Here is a 23,278-nt window from a genome sequence, read left to right as displayed (position 1 = left end):
GGTGCTCCAGCATTTTTCTCTATCCCAAGGACTTTTGAGGTGGTAGATTAATTTACCACCAGTGTGAATGGTAAAATCTGCAGAGATTTGACCACAAGACATAGGAGCAGAATTAGGCCATTCAGCCCATCGAGTCTGCTCTGCCATTCAATCGTGGCTGATTTAGGTTCCCTCTCAACCCCATTCTCCTGCCTTCTCCCCATAACCTTTGACGCCCTTACTAATTAAATGCTTATCAAGTCAAGTCAAGTTTATTGTCATTTAACTATATACATGTATACTGTCAAATGAGACAACATTTCTCCAGACTGGGGTGTAAAGCACTGTAGTACGCATGACTCACATTTAACACACAATAACTCAGGGAAGTAAGGATAAAACCCACAGATGATTTATGCATACACACATTGAATACACCCAGTGATGTGCTATCCACAGCCATCAGTAGCATGCATCATCCTTTCCAATCCTGATGAAGGGTCTCAGTCTGAAATGTCGACAGTTTACTCTTTTCCACAGATGCTGCCTGGCCTGCTGAGTTCCTCCAGCATTTTCTGTGTGTCGCCCAAGGTCTGTCTGCTCAGCAAGATTAAGGATCTTGTCCTTAACAGTGTTCTGTCTCCTTGCATTTCCTTACCATGGATAGTTTAAGGGAACTGGGCAAAGAGCTGGTAATGAGATGATTGTAACAAATCTACGATTCAAGACCATAAGACATAGGAGCAGAATTAGGCCATCTGGCCCATCGAGTTTGCTCTGCTGTTCAATCATGGCCAATCCTTTCTTCTTTCTCCTCCTCAACCCCACTCCCCGGACTTCTCCCCATAACCTTTGATGCCATGTCCGTATCAATCTCCGCCTTAAATACACCCAACGACCTGGCCAAGGTTGATAGGTTCTTGATTGGATGTGACATCAAAGGTTACGGGGAGAAGGCCGGGGAGTGGGGTTGAGGAGAAGAGAAAAAAAGGATCAGCCATGATTGAGTGGCGGAGCAGACAAATCCGAATCCAGTGTAGATTAGATTATGAGGACACGCAGTCTTCTTTTATTGTCATTTAGTAATGCATGCATTAAGAAATGATACAATATTCCTCTGGTGTGATATCACAGAAACACAGGACAGATCAAGACTGAAAAAACTGACAAAAACCACATAATTATAACATATAGTTACAACACTGCAACAATACCATAACTTGATGAAGAACAGGCCATGAGCACAGTAAAAAAAAGTTCAAAAGTCTCTCGAAAGTCCCACATCTCACACAGACGGGAGAAGGAAAAAAACTCTCCCTGCCATGCCCGACCACAGTCCGACTCTGAGTCGTCCAAAAACTTTGAGCTCCGACCAGCCCTCCGACACCGAGCACTGAGCACCATCTCAGCCGAGCGCTTCAACCCCGGCCCCGGCCGCCAGCGTCAGGAAAAGCCGAGGATTTTGGGGCCTTCCCTCCGGAGATTATCGATCACACAGTAGCAGCGGCAGCGAACCAGGCATTTCAAAAGTTTCTCCAGATGTTCCTCCATGCTTCTCACGTCGATCTCCATCAAATCAGAATTGTGCACGGTACCCTATTTAACAAATACCATATCATTTCACCGGAGAGGCTGCGCGCATCTTCTCCTCCCGATTAAAGTCACAATACAACTTTTAGGACTTAAAGCAAACTGTGGGTAAAAACTCAGTGGGTCAGGGCGCATCAGTGGAGGGAAATGAACAGTCAACACTTGGGGTTGTCACACTTCATCAGTCCACGTGAAGGTTCTCGAATCAGACCATCGACTGTCCATTTCCCTCCACAGATGCTGTCTGACCTGCTGAGTTCTTCCAGCATTTTGTTCTTTCAAAGTTCAAAGCAAATTTATTACCAAAGTACGCATTTGCAACCCTGAGATTCATTTTCTTGAGGGCATACCCAATAAATCTACTGAATAATAACCATTACAGAATCAACGAAAGACTGCACCTTCTGGGGTGTTCCGCCAGTGCACAGAAGACGATAAACTGTGCAAATCTAAAACAAAAGGAGTAATAATAATAATAAATAAATAAATATCGAGATCATGAGGTGACGAGCCCTTGAAAGTGAGTCCTTAGGTTGAGGGAACAGTTCACTGAGGAGGCAAGTGAAGTTGAGTGGTTAGCCCCCTTGGCTTAAGAGCCTGTTGGTTGAGGGGTAGTAACTGTTCCCGAACCCGGTGGTGCAAGTCCTGAGGTTCCTGTACCTTCCTCCTGACGGCAGCAGTGAGCACAGAGCGTGACCTGGGTGGTGGGGGTCCCTGATGATGGATGCTGCTTTCCTGTGACAGCGTTTCACGTGCTCAGTGGAGGGAAGAGCTTTGTCCGTGATGGACTGGGCTGCATCTACTACCTGTTGTAGGATTTTCCATCCATCTTTCATTCCATCCAGTTTCCAGCATCAGTAATTTCTTGTGTCATTATTTAAGGCTTTTTTTTTTGCAAGTGTTCCCTCAGATTTGTCCTCATCCCTCAACACAAGAAGAGGCTGAGGGAGCGTAAGGGAGCACTGAGCTGAAGATAGAGGAGCACTAACTTTCAGAACTAACATGAAGGGACTGAGCTCCCTCAGAACCTTTCAAGTCTGCTGAATTACAGAGGTCTTATTGTCCTTGAACAAAGGGTGACGACCTCCCTCACACCCACCCTCCACCCCAACTCATAGAAACATAGAAAACCCTACAGCACAATGCAGGCCCTTCGGTCCACAATGCTGTGCCGAACATGTACTTACTCTAGTAATTACCTAGGGTTACCCATAGCCCTCTATTTTTCTAAGCTCCATGCACCTATCCGGGAGTCTCTTAAAAAACCCTATCGTTTCTGCCTCCACCATCATCGCCGGCAGCCCATTCCATGCACTCATCACTCTTTGCGTAAAAAACTTACCTCAGACATCTCCTTTGTACCTATTTCCTAGCACCTCAAAACTGTGCCCCCTTGTGCTAGCCATGTCAGCCCCGGGAAAAAGCCTCTGACTATCCACACGATCAATGCCTCTCATCATCTTATACACCTCTATCAGGTCACCTCTCACCCTCCGTTGCTCCAAGGAGAAAAGGCTAAGTTCACTCAACCTATTCTCATAAGGCATGCTCCCCAAACCAGGCAACATCTTTGTAAATCTCCTCTGCACCCTTTCTATGGTTTCCACATGCTTCCTGTAGTGAGGCAACCAGAACTGAGACTCCAAGTGGGGTCTGACCAGGGTCCTATATAGCTGTAACATTACCTCTTGGCTCTTAAACTCAATCCCACGGTTGATGAAGGCCAATGCACCGTATGCCTTCTTAACCACAAAGTCAACCTGCGCAGCAGCTGAGTGTCCTTGAGTGTATGTAGATTGGTAGGTTAATTGTAAATTACATCTATTGTGTAGAAGCAGGAGGGAGTTAATAGAATTATCATAGTCAAAGAACACCACATCACAGAAACCTTTTAGCCTGCTTAGTCAGTGCCAAACTACCTAGTCCCATTGGCCTACACCCAGACCAGAATCCTCAATACCCTTCCCATCCAGGTACCTGATTTTTTTTTAAGCATGTCGTACCAGACATCTAGCCATTCTTGTCTGGCACGTGGTATCGGGATTAACTGGATCACGTTATGAATGTTCCTGACTTGACCCTTGTATTTTTTTTACGAGGTCGAGTGGCCAGCTCAACATTCAACCCGGCACGGATGGAAAGCGTGCTCGGGAGTGGCCTGACCTGGATTCGAACTCGGGAACCTTCGCTCCGGAGTCTGGCGCTGATCTCACTGCGCCACCAGCCAGCCTAGTCAAATTTCTCTTAAATTTTGAAAGCGAACCCAAATCCAGCACTTCTGCCGGCAGGTCATTCCACACTCTCACCACCCTCTCAGTGAAGATGTTCCCCCCTCGTGTTCCTCTTAAATTATTCATCTATCACCCTTAATCGAAGACCTCTCGTTCTATACTCATCCAAATGCAGTGGAAAAAGCCTGTTTCCATTTACTCTACCTACACACCTCATAATTTTGTTTACCTCTTTGAAATCTCCAGTCAGTTTTCTATGCTCTAGGAATAAAAACCTAACCTATTCAACCTTACCCTATAACCCAGGACCCCAAGTCTTGCACTCATCCTTGTAACTCCCTCAATCCCATATTCTCTTACCTGGCTGTATCCTCCCTTCCTAACACAGGCCCCGCGTCCAACTTGTTCCACATGCAGGAGGTGCGGGGAACTGAGGGGCATGCGTCTGTTTAACAGCTCCTCTCTTCTCCCGGCCTGTTTCCCCTAAGCGCTCCCTGTTCTGGTGTGATGCCATAACAAATTACTGTGCTTCATAAAGAAATTAGTTTAGCCTGCCCGCATGACACTGCAGGATGAGATGTTGAAGAGGTTTCGTTTGAAACTGAACCCCGGCTGTAGGCCGGCTGAATAAGGCCTTGATCGTGAGAGGGCTGTCACATAAATGAGGCTTTTTAAGTCCACAAGGGTGCTGAGGGCCTGACGGCGCTTTGCCAGCCGCGACCACCCCTTCAGACGCTCGCTAAATTCGGTCCCAGCAGATCAATGCGGGCAAAGCAAGGAGCCAACAGCGTCCAGGGCAGAATGTTTTTCTCTGTTTCTCCAAAGCAATCAGCTGAGGCATGGTAGTGAGTGAGGAGAGAGAGAAACAAAAAAAAAAACAAGTCCAGAGCAGCTTTCTCTCACAGGAAAGCTGAGAGAAGGGAGGAGCTTTTAAAGCGCCCCCCCCGCCCCGCCGAGTGTGAGGGAAGTCATCACACTTAGTTTAAAGATGACAACAATTGTTAATTTCGAAAATAAATTTTAATCATGACTATAAGACTTAGTAGCAGAATATAGGCCATTTGTCCTATGACTAACTTGTATTCCCTCTTCAACCCCTTCCTCTGCCTTCTCCCCAAGACCTTTGATACCCTTACTAATCAAGAAACTATCAACCTCAGCTTTAAATATGCCCAATGATTTGGCCTCCAGGACCATCTATGGCGATGAGTTCCCACAGATTCACCATCCTCTGGCTCAAGAAATTCCTCCTCGTCTCTGTTCTGAAGGAACATCCTTGAATTCCGAGGCTGTGCCCTCTGTTCCTAGACACTCCCTCTATTAGAAATATCCCCTCCATTTCTACTCTATCTAGTTCTTTCAATATTCGGTAGGTCTCAATGAAATTTCTCCCCCCCCCACCCCGCTTTCTTCTAAACTCCAGTTAGTACGAGCCCAGAGCCCCCTAATGCTCCTCAAATGTTAAACCTTTCAGACCCAGGATCATAAAATATATATACAAAAAGAAAACCTTTTTACATTCTTTGTGTTATTTGATCAATATATTCAGTCGTGTTAACACTTTCTATAAAATGACAGCATCATGTGCCCCCCCAGGGCGATTCAACCTTCTGTTGTTTGAGGGGCTCCTTGCCCAACTCAGCCCCTCCATATCCAAAAGACCACAAGACATCGGAGCAGAATTAAGCCATCTGGCCCATCAAGTCCGCTCCGCCATTCAATCATGGCTGATCCTTTTTTTTCTACCTCCTCCTCAACTCCAGTTCCCGGCCTTCTCCTCGTAACCTTTGATGCCATGTCCAATCAAGAATCTATCGACCTCTACCTTAAATCCATCCAACGACCTGGCCTCCACAGCTGCATGTGGCAACAAATTCCACAAATTCACCATCCCTTGGCTAAAGAAATTTCTGTGCTTCTCTGTTTTGAAAGGGCGCCCCTCTATCCTGAGGCTGTGCCCTCTTGTCCTAGACTCTCCCACCATAGATCCTTTCCACATCTACTCTGTCTAGGCCTTTCAACATTCGAAAGGTTTCAATGAGATCCCCCCTCATCCTTCTGAATTCCAGCGGGTACAGACGCTGAGCCGTCAAACGTTCCTCGTATGATAACCACGTCGGTAGCACATGGAGCCTAGACTGTGGTCCTTCCCCACGCAGCTTTTGCATTGACTGCACTGAGTTTCGGAGTACCCCTGTGTTCCTCAGCACGCGCTCCTGCAGACCGGCGACATGCCAGTCGGGAGCTCTTTCACCAGGCTGACGATCTGTCAGCGGCACTTGATGTCCTTCTGGGTGTGTTTCCCTTGCAGCAGCCCAGTGATCAGAGAATATGGAACAGAGGACAGTACAGCACAGGAACAGGCCCTTCGGCCCACAATGTTGTGCTGACCCAGCTACAAAGCAAATCAAAATCACCCAAACACCAATCCCTTCTATCTACACCATGTCCATATCCCTCCATCTTCCTTACATCCATGTGCCTATCCAAACATCTCTTAAAAGCCTCCAATGTATTTGCCTCTACCACCACACCAGGTAGTGCATTCCAGGCTTCCTCCACTCTCTGAGTGAAAAACTTACCCCTCACATCCCCCTTGAATCTACCCCCTCTCACCTTCAATGCATGGCCTCGTATTCGACACTTCAACCCTGGGAAACAGATACTCCCTGTCTACTCTATCTATGCCTCTCATGATCTTGTAAACCTCTATCAGATCTCCCCTCAGCCTCCGGCGCTCCAGAGAAAAAAAAAACCAAGTTTTAACAGCCTCTCGCGATAGCACATGCCCTCAAAACCCGGCTGTGTCTTGGTGAATCCCTTCTGCACCCTCTACAAAGCCTCAACATCCTTCCTACAGAGTGCAATGCTCCAGATGTGGCCTGACCAGAGTTTTATAAAGTTGCAACTTAACCTCCTGACTTTTGAACTCAAACTTTATTTGAGGGTGAGACATTTCAAGCAGTCAATTGTCCCTCTTGTATTTTTTCCTCCCACTACCTGGGTTATTGGCAGCACTGCTGACAGCCAGCGTGGAGATTGGGGTTAAGGTACATTAAAGTGTAAACACCTCATATTTTTTTTATTCAGTATATAACTCCATTTTAGTGATTTTCCTCCAACCCTTCAGGCTGTGGATTTCCAATTGTACCTGGTTGAGTAATTAATTTGTCACCAACTCTTTGCCAAACACCTTCAACCCATGTCCTCCAGTTCTCAAACGCATGAAATTATGTGGAGTGTAATATATGTTAATTCAAGTTTAGGTTAACTTACATTTGACCTCATTTTGTAACGTGCTCTGCTGCTGCTGTAGAAAGCTCATTTCCATGGTATTTACGCCCTGTGTGTGTACGCCTGTGAAAGCAATAAACTTGAATTTGAGTCACAAAATGAGACATACACACACACACACACACACACACACACACACACACACACACACACACCTCCATGTAAAGTATTTAGCATCAATGATATAAGACAAGATCCCATCGTAGTTTCTCCCTATCCACGCGATTTAAATCCCTTCTCATCCTGAACTCCTCACTGCTCAGAGTAAATCTGCTCTTATCTGTCTCTGTTTGAAGGAGAGCAATCCATTCACTCTCGATCAGGGGAAATCTAACTCCTCATTTTAACCCTTCTAAATCAAAGTAGGCTTTTGTCACTGAGGTTTTCTATGAAATTTCACCAAAATCAAAATAACAATCACTGGCGTATGTCTTGAAATTTGTTGTCCTTGCAGCAGCAATGCAACACAGTACACAATACATAATCATAGAGGAAATAAGTGAATTACAGAAATATATATATATATATGTGTGTGTGTGTCTGTGCGTGTGTGTGTGTGTGTGTGTGTGTGTGTGTGTGTCTGTATGTGTGTATCTGTGTGTGTGTCTGTGTGTGTATGTATGTGTGTGTGTGTGTGTGTGTGTGTGTATGTGTGTGTGTGTGTGTCTGTATGTGTGTATCTGTGTGTGTGTCTGTGTGTGTATGTATGTGTGTGTGTGTATGTGCGTGTGTGTGTGTCTGTCTGTGTGTATGTATGTGTTTGCGTGTGTGTGTGTGTGTATGCGTTTGCGTGTGTGTGTATGTCTGTGTGTGTGTGTGTGTGTGTGTCTGTCTGTCTGTGTGTCTGTGTGTGTGTGTGTGTGTGTCTATGTGTGTGTGTGTGTGTGTGTGTGTGTATGTCTGTATGTGTGTATTTGTGTCTGTGTGTGTGTCTGTATGTGTGTATCTGTGTGTGTGTGTCTATGTGTGTGTGTGTGTCTGTGTGTGTGTGTGTGTCTGTATGTGTGTATCTGTGTGTGTGTGTGTCTGTATGTGTGTGTGTATGTCTGTATGTGTGTATCTGTGTGTGTGTGTGTGTGTGTGTGTGTGTATCTGTGTGTGTGTGTGTATGTCTGTGTGTATCTGTGTGTGTGTGTGTGTGTGTGTGTGTGTGTGTGTGTGTGTGTGTGTGTATGTTAAATAAACTAAGTAGTGGAAAAAAAAGTAGTGAGCTGGTGTTTATCGGTTCAGTGTCCATTCAGAAACCTGATGACAGAGGGGAAGAAGCTGTTCCTGAATCATTGAGTGTGTACCTTCAAGCTCCTGTACCTCCTTCCTGATGGTAACAGTGAGAAGAGGGCATGTCCTGGGTGGTGGGGGTCCTTAATGATGGATGCTGCCTTTTTGAGGCATCGCTCCTTGTAGATGCCCCAGGGTACGATGGAGGCTCGTGCCCATGATGGAGCTGAGTAATTTTACAACTCTCTGCCGCTGACTTCGATCTTCTACAGTAGCACCCCCACCCCGCATTCCAGACAGTGATGCAGCCAGTCCGAATGCTCTCCCACAGTACATCTGCAGAAATTTGCGAGTGTTTCTGGTGACATACCAAATCTCCTCAAACTCCTCATGTGCAGCCGTCATGTCCTCTTTGTAACTGCACAAATATGTTAGGCCCAGGATAGATCCTCAGAGATGTTAAACATCCAGGGACATAAAGTTGTTCACCCTTTCCACTTCTGATCCCTCAATGAGGACAGGTACGTGTTCCTCCATCTTTCCCTTTCCGAAGCCCACAATCAGTTCTTTGGTCTTATTGACGCTGTGGCAGACTGTTGCGGCAACTCCACTCAACCAGCTGATCTATCCTGCTCCTGAACCCCCTCTCATCACCGTCTGAAATTCTGCCAACAATAGTCGTGTTTCTATAAAAGAACAATGTTTTATGGGAAGGAAATGAGATTTTCTCAGTCATTAGCAGTGAAATCAAACAAGTGAGGGGCTGAACTGTACAGCTTGTAGAAGAATTGTCTCAAAGCTCCGGTCACACTTGGGACAATGCTGATCTCTGGTGCAGTCTGTGTGGAGTGTGCATGTTCGCCCTCCGACCGTGTAGGTTACCTCTGCGTTGGTAGGTTTATTCGCCGCAGGAAAAGCCCTCTAAGTGAGTGGGAGGGGGCAGAGTAGTCCATGGGATTGGGGAAGGGAGTCCATATTCATACATTAACTTTGATGTTATTTTTATAAAGTTCTGTGTTATTTGTAATTGTTGAACGTTGTTTTTGTTGCATGTCGTGCCAGCACACCAGAGGAAACTCCTAACAGTGTAAATATACAGCATTGTGCAAAAGTCTTAGACACACACAGACACACACGCACACGCATGCACGCACGCACGCACGCACACACACACACACACACGCACACATATAGATAGATAGATAGCTAGGGAGCCATTAAAAAAAACAAATTTTGTGACATATGTGAGTGATGATAAAGCTGATTCTGATACGGGTCTCTATTGTTGACTGAGAGTGGGAAGGGGACAGGGAGAGGGGAATCATGGTTGGGAAAAGGGGAAGGGAGAGGGAAGCACCAGAGAGACATTCTGCAATGATCAATAAGCCGGTTGTTTGGAATGAGATGACCTTGCCTGTTGTCTCAGGGCTGGGTGTGTCTGCACCCGCGCCGCCACCCCCCCCCGCCCCGACACTTCTCCTCTACCACCTGTCCCACACCCCTCCTGTGGCACCCCGCCATCGCCATTTCAGCAACTCCGCTGCATCTGCCAAAAGCAGAACATCCCGGTGGCCAAACATTTTAACGCCAATTCCCATACCTGTTCTGACTTGTCGGTCCATGGCCTCCTCTTTTGCCAAGTTGAGGCCACCTCAGGCTTGAGCAGCAACACCTTATATTCCGTCTGGGTAGCCTCCAACCTAATGGCACAAATATCAAATTTTCCTTCCGATATTTTTTTTCCTTCCTCCTCTCCTCTTCTTCTATTCCCCACTCTGTCCTCTTACCTCTTCTCACCTACCTATCAGCCCCCCATCCCCTCCTCTTTCCCTTTCTCCTATGGTCTCCTCTCCTGTCCTATCAGATTCCTTCCTCTCCATCCCTTGACCTTTCCCACCCACCTGGCTTCACCAATCACCTTCTAGCTTATCCTCCTTCCCCTCCCCCCCACAGCCTTTTTATTCTGCCATCTTCCCCCTTCCTTTCCAGTCCTGAAGGGCCTCAAAATGTTGACTGTTTATTCCCATCCGTAGATGCTGCCTGACCTGCTGAGCTCCTCCAGCATTTTGTGTGTGTGTGTGTGTGTGTGATCATTTGCTCCCACCAGATTTACAAACTAGCTCTCCGCTCCACACATTGACAAGTGCAGTACTGTGCAAAAATCTAAGGCACCCTTTTGCTATAGATATGTACCTAAAACTTTTGCACAGTGCTGTATGCGACAAATAAAATTAATTCTTTCTTCCCCCATATTAATGACGCAATTCTCCTCATCCAGTTGACATTCAACCCTCAAGTGACATTGAACACTCATGCTCTGCTTTCTTTGATGCATACTATCCATAATATTAGTGTCACGTCAAGTTCAAAGTTCATTGCCACAGTCCCCTAGAAGGGTAGAATCTGAGTGGGGTTTATGGGAATGTTGGGAAATGTATGATCAATATAGGATCAAGGGAGGATAAGTTTAACTGAGTGATTCAAAGTTCAAAGTTCATTTATTATCAAAGTATCCATGCTTTATACAACCTTGAGATTTGTCTCCTCAAAGGCAGCCGTGAAACAAAGGCAACCCATAAAAAAACCTTATATACGTGTAAAAGAAGGCTGTCTAACACCCGATGTGCGGAGAGTAAAAACCACATCGAGCCTATATAGGAAAAGAATAAAATAGCCCATAAAAAGACTGGCAAACACCCAGCGTGCAAGGAGAAAAAAAACATCATGCAAACAATCACCGCAAGCAAATAGCGTTTCTGAACTGAAGTCCTCAAAGAGAGTCCCCTAGTTTGGCGCAGAGCTGGGTAAACGTTGTGGAGTGGCAATCTGATCTGGCCAGTACCTCGCCTTGGACCCCAGCACCTTAACCTTTTCCACTCTGACCTGGCGCTTAATTCTCCATCCGAACTTGGGGCTCTGCTGCTAAGAGCAGCAATCTGGACTGATAGTTAGTGAGTTGCAGGGTCGCTTTGACATGCTCCATTATGTCTCCCATTCTGGAATACCAGCATCTCTAGTCTCACCCTATTACTGTTCCCAAGACAGATTCGACGAAGCACACAATCCGTCTCATTATTACAAATCACATGTTGTTCTGCAATGTACCACATCTACAGTTTAGTAATAAACATCTTTCCATTGAACGCCTGTTAAATCTCCCATCCGTGCGGCACTCTAAATAAATTTAATTCCTGCTTTCAGTTGTTTTAAACTCTGAAAGGCCCTCGTAACTCATCAGCGCATCATTTTATTTTAACTTGTGCCTGATGGATCTTTCTGAATCTGCTAAGCCTTTCTGAGCCTTGCACCAGAATTCGATAAAGGACTTGGCCAAGGAACATAATCTTCCAAAGTTTGAATAATACCAGATTGCATATCAGTATTTTTGCATAAATTACCATAGTTGAACTCGCAGTGAAACTGGAGTAATAAAATTCATTTCAAACCAACATGAAGGTGAATTAATTCTTCATTACAAAAGCTGGATGGATTCCTCTTGCATTCCAAGCAACAGTTGACTCTTCCCCTTTATCTTTGTTTTCTCTCCCCATTGCTTTATCCTCCCCGCTCCCTTCTTACATTCTCTTCTCCCCCTCTTATCCCTTTAATTTTCCCAGTGGGATTTCACTCTGATCCCCTGGGTTATGCTGTAAGTGTAAGTGCTGGGAGTGGGGTGGGTGAGGCAATTAGAATATTGAACATTAAACATTGACCAGAACAGCACAGTACAGGCCCTTTGGCCCACAAAGTTTTGCCAGTTTTTTAACCTACTTGAAGATCAACCTAATCCTTCTCCACTTTATAGCCCTCCATTTTTCTATCGTCCATGGGCTTATCTAAGAGTTTCTTCGACACTCCTAATGTATCTGCCTCTACCACCACTCCTGGCAGGCTGTACCATGCACTCACCGCTCTCTGTAAAAACTTACCCCTGACATCCTCCCTATACTTTCCTCCAATCACCTTAAAACTATGTCCCCTAGTATCAGCCATTCCTGCCCTGGGAAAATTTCTCTGGCTATCCACTTGATCTTGTGCACCTCTAATAAATCGCCTCTCGTCCTCCGGGAGAAAAGCCCAAGCTCACTCAGCCTATCCTGATGAGACATGTTCCCTAATCCAGGCAGCGTCCAGGTAAATCTCCTCTGCACCTTCTCCAAGGTTTCTACATCCGTCCGAAAATGAGGCAACCAGAACTGAGCACAATATTCCAAGTGTGATCTAAGCAGGGTTTTACAGAGCTGCAACATTACCTTGCAGCTAGTAATAGATTTAATGGTAAACTCTACCAACCCTTTAGCCAAGTATATCAGTAGTGGTAGGGTTAGTGGGGAAATAATGCTGTTGCCATCGACCAGTGAACTGTTTCAATTCAATTCAAGTTTAATTGTCATTCAACCATACATGAATACCCATGAATACAGCCAAATGAGACAGCGTTACTCCAGGGCCAAGGTACAAAACATAATACCAACAGTCACACACAGCACAAAGCACACATAGTACATACAAGATAATAAGCACATGTGAGATAGCAGTAAAATACAGCCAGTAAAAAAATAGTCCAGACCCATGAATGCCACGGAAACCTGCAGTCGACCACAATACAGCTTGTCTTCTGCCAAGCAAACACTGGGGGGCAGCACTGACTCGAGCCTGGACGCCACGCCTCTTTCCTAGACAGTGTCCAGCCAAACAGAACTGCCCAGTTTAGCTCTGGGCTCCTCCTTACCGATGACCTTGACATCCAGAGAGCCCCTGTCCCAGACCTGCCGGTTGTCAAAGCTGTCACTGAGACTGAATATTTGTAAATGTGTGTTTGGCATTCGGGTACCGATGCAAACTGGAAATTCAGCTTCAGGACAAATCAAAATTATTAAAACATTTTTGTCTTTCTCTTCGTGATTTTTATAAATGACCTGGATGAAGAAGTGGAGGGATGGGTTAGTAAATTTGCTGATGACACAAAGGTTGGGGGTGTTGTGGATAGTGTGGAGGGCTGTCAGAGGTTACAGCAGGACATCGATAGGATGCAAAACTGGGCTGAGAAGTGGCAGATGGAGTTCAACCCAGATAACTGTGAGGAAGTTTATGTTGGTAGGTCAAATATGATGGCAGAATATAGTATTAATGGTAAGACTGTTGGCAGTGTGGAGGATCAGAGGGATCTAGGGGTCCGAGTCCATAGGACACTCAAATCTGCTGCGCAGGTTGACTGTGTAGTTAAGAAAGTGCATTGCCTTTCATCAAAGGTGGGATTGAGTTTAAGAGCCAAGAGGTACTGTTACAGCTATTTAGGACCCTGGTCAGACCCCTTGGAGTTCTATGCTCAGTTCAGGTCACCTTACTAACAGGAAGGATGTGGAAACAAGAGAAAGGGTGCAGAGGAGATTTACAAAGATGTTGCCTGGATTGGGGAGCATGCCTTCTGAGAACAGATTGAGTGAACTTGGCCTTTTCTCCTTTTAGCGATGGAGGGTGAGAGGTGACCTGATAGAGGTGTATAAGATGATGAGAGGCATTGATCATGTGAATAGTCAGAGGCTTTTTCCCAGGGCTGAAATGGCTATCACGAGAGGGCACAGTTTTAAGTTGCTTGCAAGTGGGAACAGAGGTAAGTTTTTTATGCAGAGAGTGGTGCGTGTGTGGAATGGGCTGCCAGCGACGGTGGTGGAGGTGGATACGATAGGGTCTTTTAAGAGACTCCTGGACTGGTACATGGAGCTTAGAAAAATAGAGAGCTATGCGTAACCCTAGGTAATTTCTAAAGTATGTACATGTTCGGCACAGCTTTGTGGGCCGAAGGACCTGTAGTTTTTCTGTGTTTCTATGTAAATTGAAGCACTAAAAATACAGAAAGTTCAAAGTATATTTCAAATCAAATCAAGTTTGATTGTCATTCAAACCATACATGGATACAGCCAAACGAGACAGTGTTCCTCTGGGTCAAGGTACAAAAACATACATGCACATTCAAAATAACGAGAAAGGAAAAACACAGACAACATAGTCACATGAGAAAACACATATTTAGTTGAAGACCCTGAGCAACAAGTTCCCGGCAGTTCAGCCTGTAATTCCACCGATCCAACACTAGAAGGCAGCACCAACAGGAGAGTCCACCCCCAGCCGAGCTGGATGCTACACTACAATGCAAGCCTGCAGCTTAGAGCCTAGTCCCGCTACAACCGAGGCAACACTGCTGTCTCGCGGCCTGTCTTCCCGCCAAACAAGGGCAGCAGGCTTGCGGTAATCAAAGTCCAACAGGGTCTTGTGATCGCAGAAGAAACGTCCAAGGCAGTCACTCACAGTTTCACTACGTGCCTCCTTCGCACCAACTCGAAGGCACCAACCCTGGAGCCTCCGAGTTGCCGGGAGCAGCACGATCTGCACACAGGTCTGCTCTTCCTAACCCAATCTGGAACCTCCTGTGGCCTGATGGTTCAACTCGAATCCCTCAGCCTGACTGCCCAACTTGAATCCCTCGGCCCGACGGCCTGACCCAACTGTCTCAGCTCAGCAGGCCAATTCGCTTCCTCTGAACCGCCAGCCCATACCTTACGACCGGCTACTCCAAACAATGAGCAGCTCGCTGATGCAGTAGACCTGCTGTACACATAGTTATTGGAGTCGAGAATGGTCCTAATATGTATAAAGACACATTTGACAAAGGAAAAAGCACCTTTGGTTGGTCTCTGAGAGGCCTCTGCATGTATACATGCCACCATCTTACCAGAAGAACATCTATTATCAAAGTATACATGCAGTATACCAGTCGTCCCCAACCACCGGGCTGCAAAGCATGTGCTACCGGGCTGCGAGGAAACGATATGAGTTACCTGCACCTTTCCTCATTCCCTGTCACGCACTGTTGAACTTGAACATAGGGTTGCCAATTGTCCCGTATTTGCCAGGATATCCCATATATTGGGCTAATTTGGTTTGTCCCATACGGGACCGCCTTTGTCCTGTATTTCCCCCGCTAAGGTAGAGCGTTCCTATGAAACCTCTCGTGCCGAAATGGCGTAAAGCACAGAAGCAATTACCAGTGATTTATATGGGAAAAGTTTTTGAGCGTTCCCGGACCCAAAAAATAACCTCACAAATTATACCAAATAACACATAAAACCAAAAATAAATAACACTAACATATAGTAAAAGCAGGAATGGTATGATAAATACACAGCCTATATAAAGTAGAAAAAATGTATGTGCAGTATAGTCAGGAAGATGAAGGCAAAACCGATTTGTGGGGGAAAAAATCGGCACCTACGCGCATGCGCACGTCACATGCGCACGTCATGCATGAGCACACAGGTGCCCATGCAAGGCTTCATGGTCATGGTAGTCTTTCTTGGGGTAAAGTGTCCCAGGATTTGACTGCTACTTCTGTCCCTTATTTGGGAGTGAGAAAGTTGGCAACCCTAACCGTAAAAGGCACTTTGAGGTGAGTTTAACCCTACTTGAACACCCCCCACCCCGGTCCGCCGGTCCGCACGAGTATTGTCAATATTAAACCGGTCCGCGGTGCAAAAAAGGTTGGGGACCCCTGCAGTATACAACCCTGAGATTCATCTTCCTCACAGACAGCCACAAAACAAAGAAACATCATGGAACCCGTTCAAGGAAACACCAAGTGCCCAAAATGCAAAAAAAAACAAATCACACAAACAGCAAAAAAAACAAACAAAACACAGAGACTAAAACATCAAACCTCAGAGTAATTGAAACAGTCTAGGAATGTTCAGTTTAGCTCAGTTCGGTTTAAACGCGTGTTTAAATATATTTTTGCATCAAGGGAATTAAATAAATTCAAAAGTAAATTAATTTCTATGTTGAATAAACTCTTCTTGGGCTTCGAATCTCTGTCACCTTCATCAGGGATTGTGGTTATACCAGGAATGAAAGGGTTATCATATGAGCAGCAATTGAAGGCTCTGGGTCTGTACTCGCTGGAAATGAGAAGGTTGAGAGGGAATCTCACTGAAAGGCTTGGCTACAGTGGATGTGAAGAGGATGTTTCCTATGGTGGGGGAATCTAGGACCAGGAGGGCAGAGCCTCAGAATAGAGAGATGTCCATTTAGAACAGAGATGAGAATGAATTTCCTTAGCCAGAGGGTGGTGAGCAGTGGAATGCATTGCCACGAGTGACTGCGGAGGCCAGGTGACTGGGTGCATTTAAGGCAGGGGTTGATAAAGCTCTTGACTAATCAGGGCATGAAAGGTTATCGGGAGTAGGCAGGAGAATGGGGTTGAGAGGGAAATGGATCAGCCATGATGAATTGGCAGAGCAGGTTCGATGGGCCGTATGGCCTAATTCTGCTCCTATGTCTTATGGTCTCATGCTGTGTGTGTATGAGAGATGCCTGTTTCTGTGTGTGCACCTGTGCATGAGTTTCAGTGTGTGTGTGTGTGTGTGTGTATACGCACGCACATTTGTATGGAACAAGACACTAAGATTTAATTAAATGGGTCAGTTCTCTTGAAGTTATTCCGCCCTTTGTTTAGACTACTCACACAGCTCCGGATAGTTCCACTCTCCAGAATACAAACTTTATAACACCAAAATAGAGGTGTGTCAATGAGATGAAAAACGGAAGAGTCCCGGCACATAGAACATAGAAATCTACAGCACATCACAGGCCCTTCGGCCCACAGTGTTGTGCCGACCATGTAACCTGCTCTAGAAACTGCTTAGAATTTCCCTACTGCATAGCCCTCTATCATTCTAAGCTCCATGTACCTATCTAAGAGGCTCTTAAAAGACCCTATTGTATCCGCTTCCACCACCATTGCCGGCAGCCCATTCCTCGCACCCACCACTCTGTGTGAAAAACTTACCCCTGATGTCTCTATGGTACCTATTTCCAAGCACCTTAAAACTATGCCCCCTTGTGTTAGCCATTTCAGCCCTGGGAAAAAGCCTCTGTCTATCCACACGATCAATGCCTCTCATCATCTTACACACCTCTATCAGGTCACCTCTCATCCTCCGTCACTCCAAGGAGAAAAGGCCAAGTTCACTCACCCTATTCTCATAAGGCACGCTCCCCAATCCAGGCAACATCCTTGGAAATCTACTCTGCACTCTCTCTATAGTATCCACATCCTTCCTGTAGTGAGATGACCAGAACTGACCACAGTACTCCAAGTGGGGTCTGACCCCAGTAGGAACATAAGCTATCACGAACCAGATGGGCTGAATGGTAAAGCCTATCCATTTTCATATGACATCCAGAGTCAATTGGCAGATTTCGCAGTATCCATCGTTTCCGTTAAACCTATCAGCTTCTATAATGCCCATTACATCTCCACATTGCCCAACACTTGAAAGCATTAAACAGCATTTCGAAGCAACGATTCAATCGCGAGCCGCCAATACTTTAATGCTGGTGGTCGCTCTGTAAAGATAAGCACATAACACAGTGGTGACACAAGCTGTTTCCTGACCCCAATATCTGCCTTCCTTTAGTCCAGCCGAACTCTGCTGCCCGGGACTGAATGTCTAGGTGTCTGCCAACTGAAGGAGGACTCTGTGGGTTGGATGGCTTGTGGACTGTGAATTCAGGCAGAGAAGATGTGGACTGACAGCTTTGAGTAATGACGCACCAGCTCTGGGAGAGCAAATCTGGAATAAAGTGCAGTTGCACTAATTATATTTTAATTAATATTTTCAGTGATATTTACTAACACAGTACTTTACGGATTGGAAGCTCATTTATCATATTGCTTGGAAACTTTGGGAAGGCATTGTAATTAATCTGTAACCTGTACAGTATTTGAGACCAGGGTAAAGTTGTGCAGGAATAATTTATTTATAGCAGTGAAACTTTTGACCTCCTCTTGGGACCATTGCCTCTCTGTCAAACCGATATTAGTCCTGAAAACTCACAGGGGAATTAATTCATCTTTATCATTTGGAGACTAATAATACTTCAAACCAAAACTTCCAAAAATTATAGCCCCGTTCTAGATTATAAATGGACTTAGCATCACTGGTGAAAGGAGTTTTAATTTTTTATACTGGATAACAAATTTTTTTGAGAGTGTTGCTTCCTCAGAATTTTTTTTTGTTTATGATAGACTGCTTGAAGCTGAACACAAATATAATTTCAGACTACTTGTATCACGTAGGAATTTGGAGAAACAAGACATTAACTTTAATAGAATATAATGCGTTTACTTGTGTAATGGTGCTGATCCTTTGCAATAGTCCAACTGAGCTAGAAGTGTTTTGTTGGTGATTTAATTTGTTCTCAGCATCTGAGGCTTCTTGCTTAAGTGTCCAACAATAATCAGGCTGCATTGATGGACTCCAGGTGCCTTGATCCCATTTCTCCATGACCGCAATGTCCTAGTGAAACCTTTTAATCAGAATCAGAATCCTTTATTATCGCCAAGTATGTGGACACATGCAGGGAATTTGATGCCGGTTTCCCTGCGCTCTCGCTGTACAGAATCAAAAAGCAAACAAAACGATAATGCAAATAATCGTGAACTATATACAATGAGGTATACCTGTGTATGTACAGGTGGACTTGGTTTATAATAGACTAAAATTCAAGTGTTCATAAGACTGATGGCATATGGATAGAAACTGTTCTTGTACCTATTTGCCCTGGCATACAGTGATCTAAAGCGCCTACCAGAAGGAAGGAGTTGGAACAGGTGATGTCCAGGGTGTGATGGGTCTACAATGATGCTGCTTGCTCGCTTCCTGACTCTAGATGCATTAATAGTTTCAATAGTTCTATTTGATACCAGAGAAGCATATACAATATACGTCCTGAAATTCTTGTTCTTCGCAGACGTCCAAGGAAACAGAAGAGTGCCCCAAAGAGTGAGTGACAGTAAAAATGCTTTGAATCCCAAAACCCCCCTACTCCCCCCATGCACAAGCATCAGCAAAGCAACGACCATCCCCCCCCCATATTTAATTAAGCAAAGTGCATCTGCACCCTCCACCCACCAAGCAAGCAACAGCAAAGCCCCCAGGAAAGACCATGATCTGCAGTACAACAGAAACTAATCATTTACACAACAATTCGGCTCTCTCTCTCTCTAATAAGGTGTCAAATAGAGGGGAGACATAAATAAAACAACTTGCTGACTTGCAATGGTAAAGTCTGCTGTGTCGCTTTCCCCTCCACCCCCCGAGTTCTCCGACTCGAGAATCAGCAACAAAATTTCCCTCACCATGAGAGGGAGGAAGCACGCGATTCACCCAGTACAGAGCCCCCGACAGCCAATCCGATGTTCTGTTTTCTCCCGCGATGCTCTGGCCAGCGATGCGGGCATAGAATCGGTTCTCCCCCAGGGCCGCGAGGCCTCGGAGCCCCGAAGGCGCGCTCGTCTTCTGGGCCACGTCCTTGGAATTTCGAAAGGCAGCCGGTCGTGAGCGCCCAGAAGCGGGTCCCACCTCCACAAAAAAGATGAAGTCTAAGTGTAACTCCAGGTCAGTGTCTCCAACACCATCCCATCCATCCTAAAAAGGGAAAAGGGAGACAACAAAGGTCAAAATTAAACTGTGTCTGCAGATGGGCTTGAAGGAGTCACTGTTAAGCACCGTGGTAGCCCCGTCCCACCATGCTCGTCACTGACAGCACCAAGATTTACAGACAGCAAGTGTAAATAGCAATGCAGAAAATGAATCTCTAGTGTCACGTTGCACTTCAGGGATTTGAATCATGTTGTCAACCAACTGCATGTAGTTTGGTGCTCAGTAGTTGCCAAGAAAAGTTTCAACAACATCCTTGAATGCCTTCCATGCGATTTTCTCCAGTCCCACTAGAAGTTCTTTGAATTGCCTGTCATTGATGACCTGTTTCATTTGTTGACCAACAAAGGTGCCTTCCCTTAATCTTGGCATTCTGACTTGAATTATGAATTGAAATATCAAATATTGGTGATTTCAAAAAAAAAAGGGGTGCGTGGTAGGGAAACGTCATGGTGATTTTCATGATCAGCAGCCAAAATCCGTAAGGTACACCCAAAGGTATTCAGGAAGCAAGATCTTTGTTGACCAGTGTTATCATGAAAGTAGATACTGGAGGAATTCTTGTCCCTCTCCATGAAATCCCTTTAATCATCCTTGACACCTCTCTCTAACCTTCATCGATGCGTATAACGGAACCCTGTTCCATCTTTTTCATTTAAGAGTGCAAAAGAAAAACACTATGGCACGATGCCACCATGCATGCTGGTGGATCCAGGATTAGATGGCAGGTGAAAGAGGGAAATAATCTCAGGTAGGCTAGGCCTTCAGAACTGAAATATCAAACTTTCCATCTTCTTCTATCTTAACCCATCAGCCCTACTGGGGCATAGTCCACAAGAGAAGCTCACCAGATTCCTCTGTTCTGGGCCAATAGAAGGTTGATTGGCTCCATGGCTTCTGCTTTCACCTCTTTGTATACCTTCTCAGGGAATTTCCTTCCTCTCCCAGAGACGAGATCTTTGGCAATTCTGTTGGCGTATCTGTAGCCCTGGGTTTTGCAGTATGGGGTTGCTAGCCCCATGGCCAACCCTTCTCCTTTCGTAGCCAGGCTTGGGACCGCCCATGGCAGAGTTTAAACTTGCCATGGGATTCGTTAAAATGGGAGTTTCCCAAACTGGGGTCTATGGACCCCTTGCTTAATGGTATTAGATTAGATTATGAGAACACTCAGTCCTCTTTTATTGTCATTTAGAAATGCATACGTGCATTAAGAAATGATACAATGTTCCTCCAGAGTGATATCACAGAAAACAGGACAAACCAAAGACTAACACTGACAGAACCACATAATTATAACATATAGTTACGGCAGTGCAAAGCAATACCATAATTTGATAAAGAACAGACCATGGGGACGATAAAAAAAAAGTCTCAAGTCCCGATGGACTCCCGAGTCCCCGATAGCAGGCGGCAAAAGGGAGAAACTCCCTGCCATAAACCTCCAGGCACCGACAACTGCCGATGCCTTGGAAGCAGCCGACCACAGCCGACACCGAGTCCATCCGTCCGAAAACTTCGAGCCTCCGACCAGCCCCTCCGATACAGCCTCCCGAGTGCCATCCTCTGCCGTGCGCCTTCGACCTCACCCCGGCTGCTGAAACAAGCAAAGCCGAGGGTTCGGGGCCTTCTGCTCCGGAGATTCCGGTTACCACACAGTAGCAGCGGCAGCGAAGCGGGCATTTCAGAAGTTTTTCCAGATGTTCCTCCATACTCTCACGTCCGTCTCCATCAAATCAGAGTTGTGCACGGTCCCCTACTTGACAGATTACAGATATCATTCACTGGAGAGGCCACGCGTGCTGCGTCACGCTGCCATCTTCTCCTCCTCCCCTCTCAATGGCATTAAAAAAGGTTGGGAACCCATGGATTCAAATACTGTAATTCTGTCACTGTGAAAGTCAATTCAATGAACTTCAAACAGGCAGTTAAAACAGACTGATTATTTCGATGTGACACACACAGAATGCTGGGGGAACTCAGCAGGTCAGGCAGCATCTATGGAAATTAATAGGTAATCGATGTTTTGGGCCGAGACCCTTCTTCAGGACTGAGAAGGAAGGGGGGAGATGCCAGAATAAATAGGTTGGGGGGAGGGAAAGAGGCTGGCTGGAAGGTGATAGGTGAAGCCAGGTGGGTGGGAAAGGTCAAGGGCTGGAGAGGAAGGAATCTGATAGGAGAGGAGAGTGGACCGCAGGAGAAAAGGAAGGAGGAGGAGGGGACCCAGGGGAGGGGGTCAGCAGGTGAGAAGAGGTAAAAGGTCAGAGTGAGGAATAGAAGAGGTGGGGGGTGGGGGAAGTTTGTTTACCGAAAGGAGAAATCGATATTCATGCCATCAAGTTGGATGATGTTCCGATACCTCTTTATCAATTTATGTGACGTAACAGCCCATTTTATACTATTTTTGTTGCCCCCTTACAAATGGGAGAAGACTTCTCCAAATACTTCTTTCTGAAGGTGACAACCTCTTAAAAAATGGAAGCTGGTAAGTTTATCCGTAAAACGCCGTGACACCTCGCGGAAGAGAAGGAGTCGGTGGGCGGCCTATCGTTGCGACAGGCAGTTAGGCCTCCCTTCTTTCTGCGCTGTCTCCCTCTTTCGATGAGTGTCGGTGATATCAGCAGATGGTATCATGGCTCTGCGTTTGTGGATTGGACTATTGCGTTTTTGGACGGTGGACTTTTCCAGACTTATAGTTTCCATATTCTGTGTTTTTTTTTAATCGCCCGTTCCTTTACTACTTTGTTGTGTGAGGAGAGAGTGTTTGGCGATTAACGTTCAGCTGTGTTCTGTTAGTTTTTATTGTACAGGGAGGGGTCGTTATTTTTTTAGGGGGGTGCGGTGTTCCTGTTCCGTTGTGTGCAAAGAGAGGGGCTTTGGGGTTTGATTATCTTTTCAGTGCGGGGACACATTCACTCTGAACGACTTTCATGCTCTTTCTTTGTTTCATGGCTAGCTGAAGAAGTCAAATTTCAGAGTTGTGTATGCATACATGCTTTGATAATAAATGAACCTTTGAACATAAATGGTCACGCAACACACATAAAAGTTGCTGGTGAACGCAGCAGGCCAGGCAGCATCTCTCGGAAGAGGTGCAGTCGACGTTTCAGGCCGAGACCCTTCGTCAGGACTAGTCTGGCCTGAAACATCGACTGCACCTCTTCCTAGAGATGCTGCCTGGCCTGCTGCATTCAGCAGCAACTTTTATGTGTGTTGCTTGAATTTCCAGCATCTGCAGAATTCCTGTTGTTAACATAAATGGTCAATTATTTTTACCTTGTTCTGAAGACAGATTTACTGAGTGTCTTTGTTTCTCTTACAGGATCCCATCCAGGAGCACTGGTAGGTTTCTCCATACGCAATTCCTTTCTTTCTCTGTGTTCTGATTATTATTACTTTGTTTATTATTACTATTTAATTATTTATGGTGCAACTGTAACGAAAACCAATTTCCCCTGGGACCAATAAAGT

The 23,278-nt window shown here is 45.6% G+C and overlaps 1 protein-coding gene across 3 annotated transcripts in view; it reads left to right on the top strand.

Annotated features, from left to right (window-relative positions):
• The window catches only part of nkain1 (sodium/potassium transporting ATPase interacting 1), an 883,832-nt gene that overhangs the window by 851,958 nt on the left and 8,596 nt on the right, over positions 1 to 23,278 (top strand). For all 3 annotated transcript variants that reach the window (XM_072246605.1, XM_072246607.1, XM_072246608.1), the window contains one exon: positions 23,130 to 23,149. In XM_072246605.1, coding sequence (XP_072102706.1) covers positions 23,130 to 23,149 — 20 coding nt within the window. The remainder of the gene's footprint in view (positions 1 to 23,129; positions 23,150 to 23,278) is intronic.

Source organism: Mobula birostris, chromosome 29 (assembly GCF_030028105.1).
Source record: "Mobula birostris isolate sMobBir1 chromosome 29, sMobBir1.hap1, whole genome shotgun sequence".
Classification (NCBI taxonomy): Eukaryota; Metazoa; Chordata; class Chondrichthyes; order Myliobatiformes; family Myliobatidae; genus Mobula; species Mobula birostris.
The sequence above is the reverse complement of the archived record's forward strand: the minus strand, read 5'-3'. Positions and strand labels throughout refer to the sequence as shown.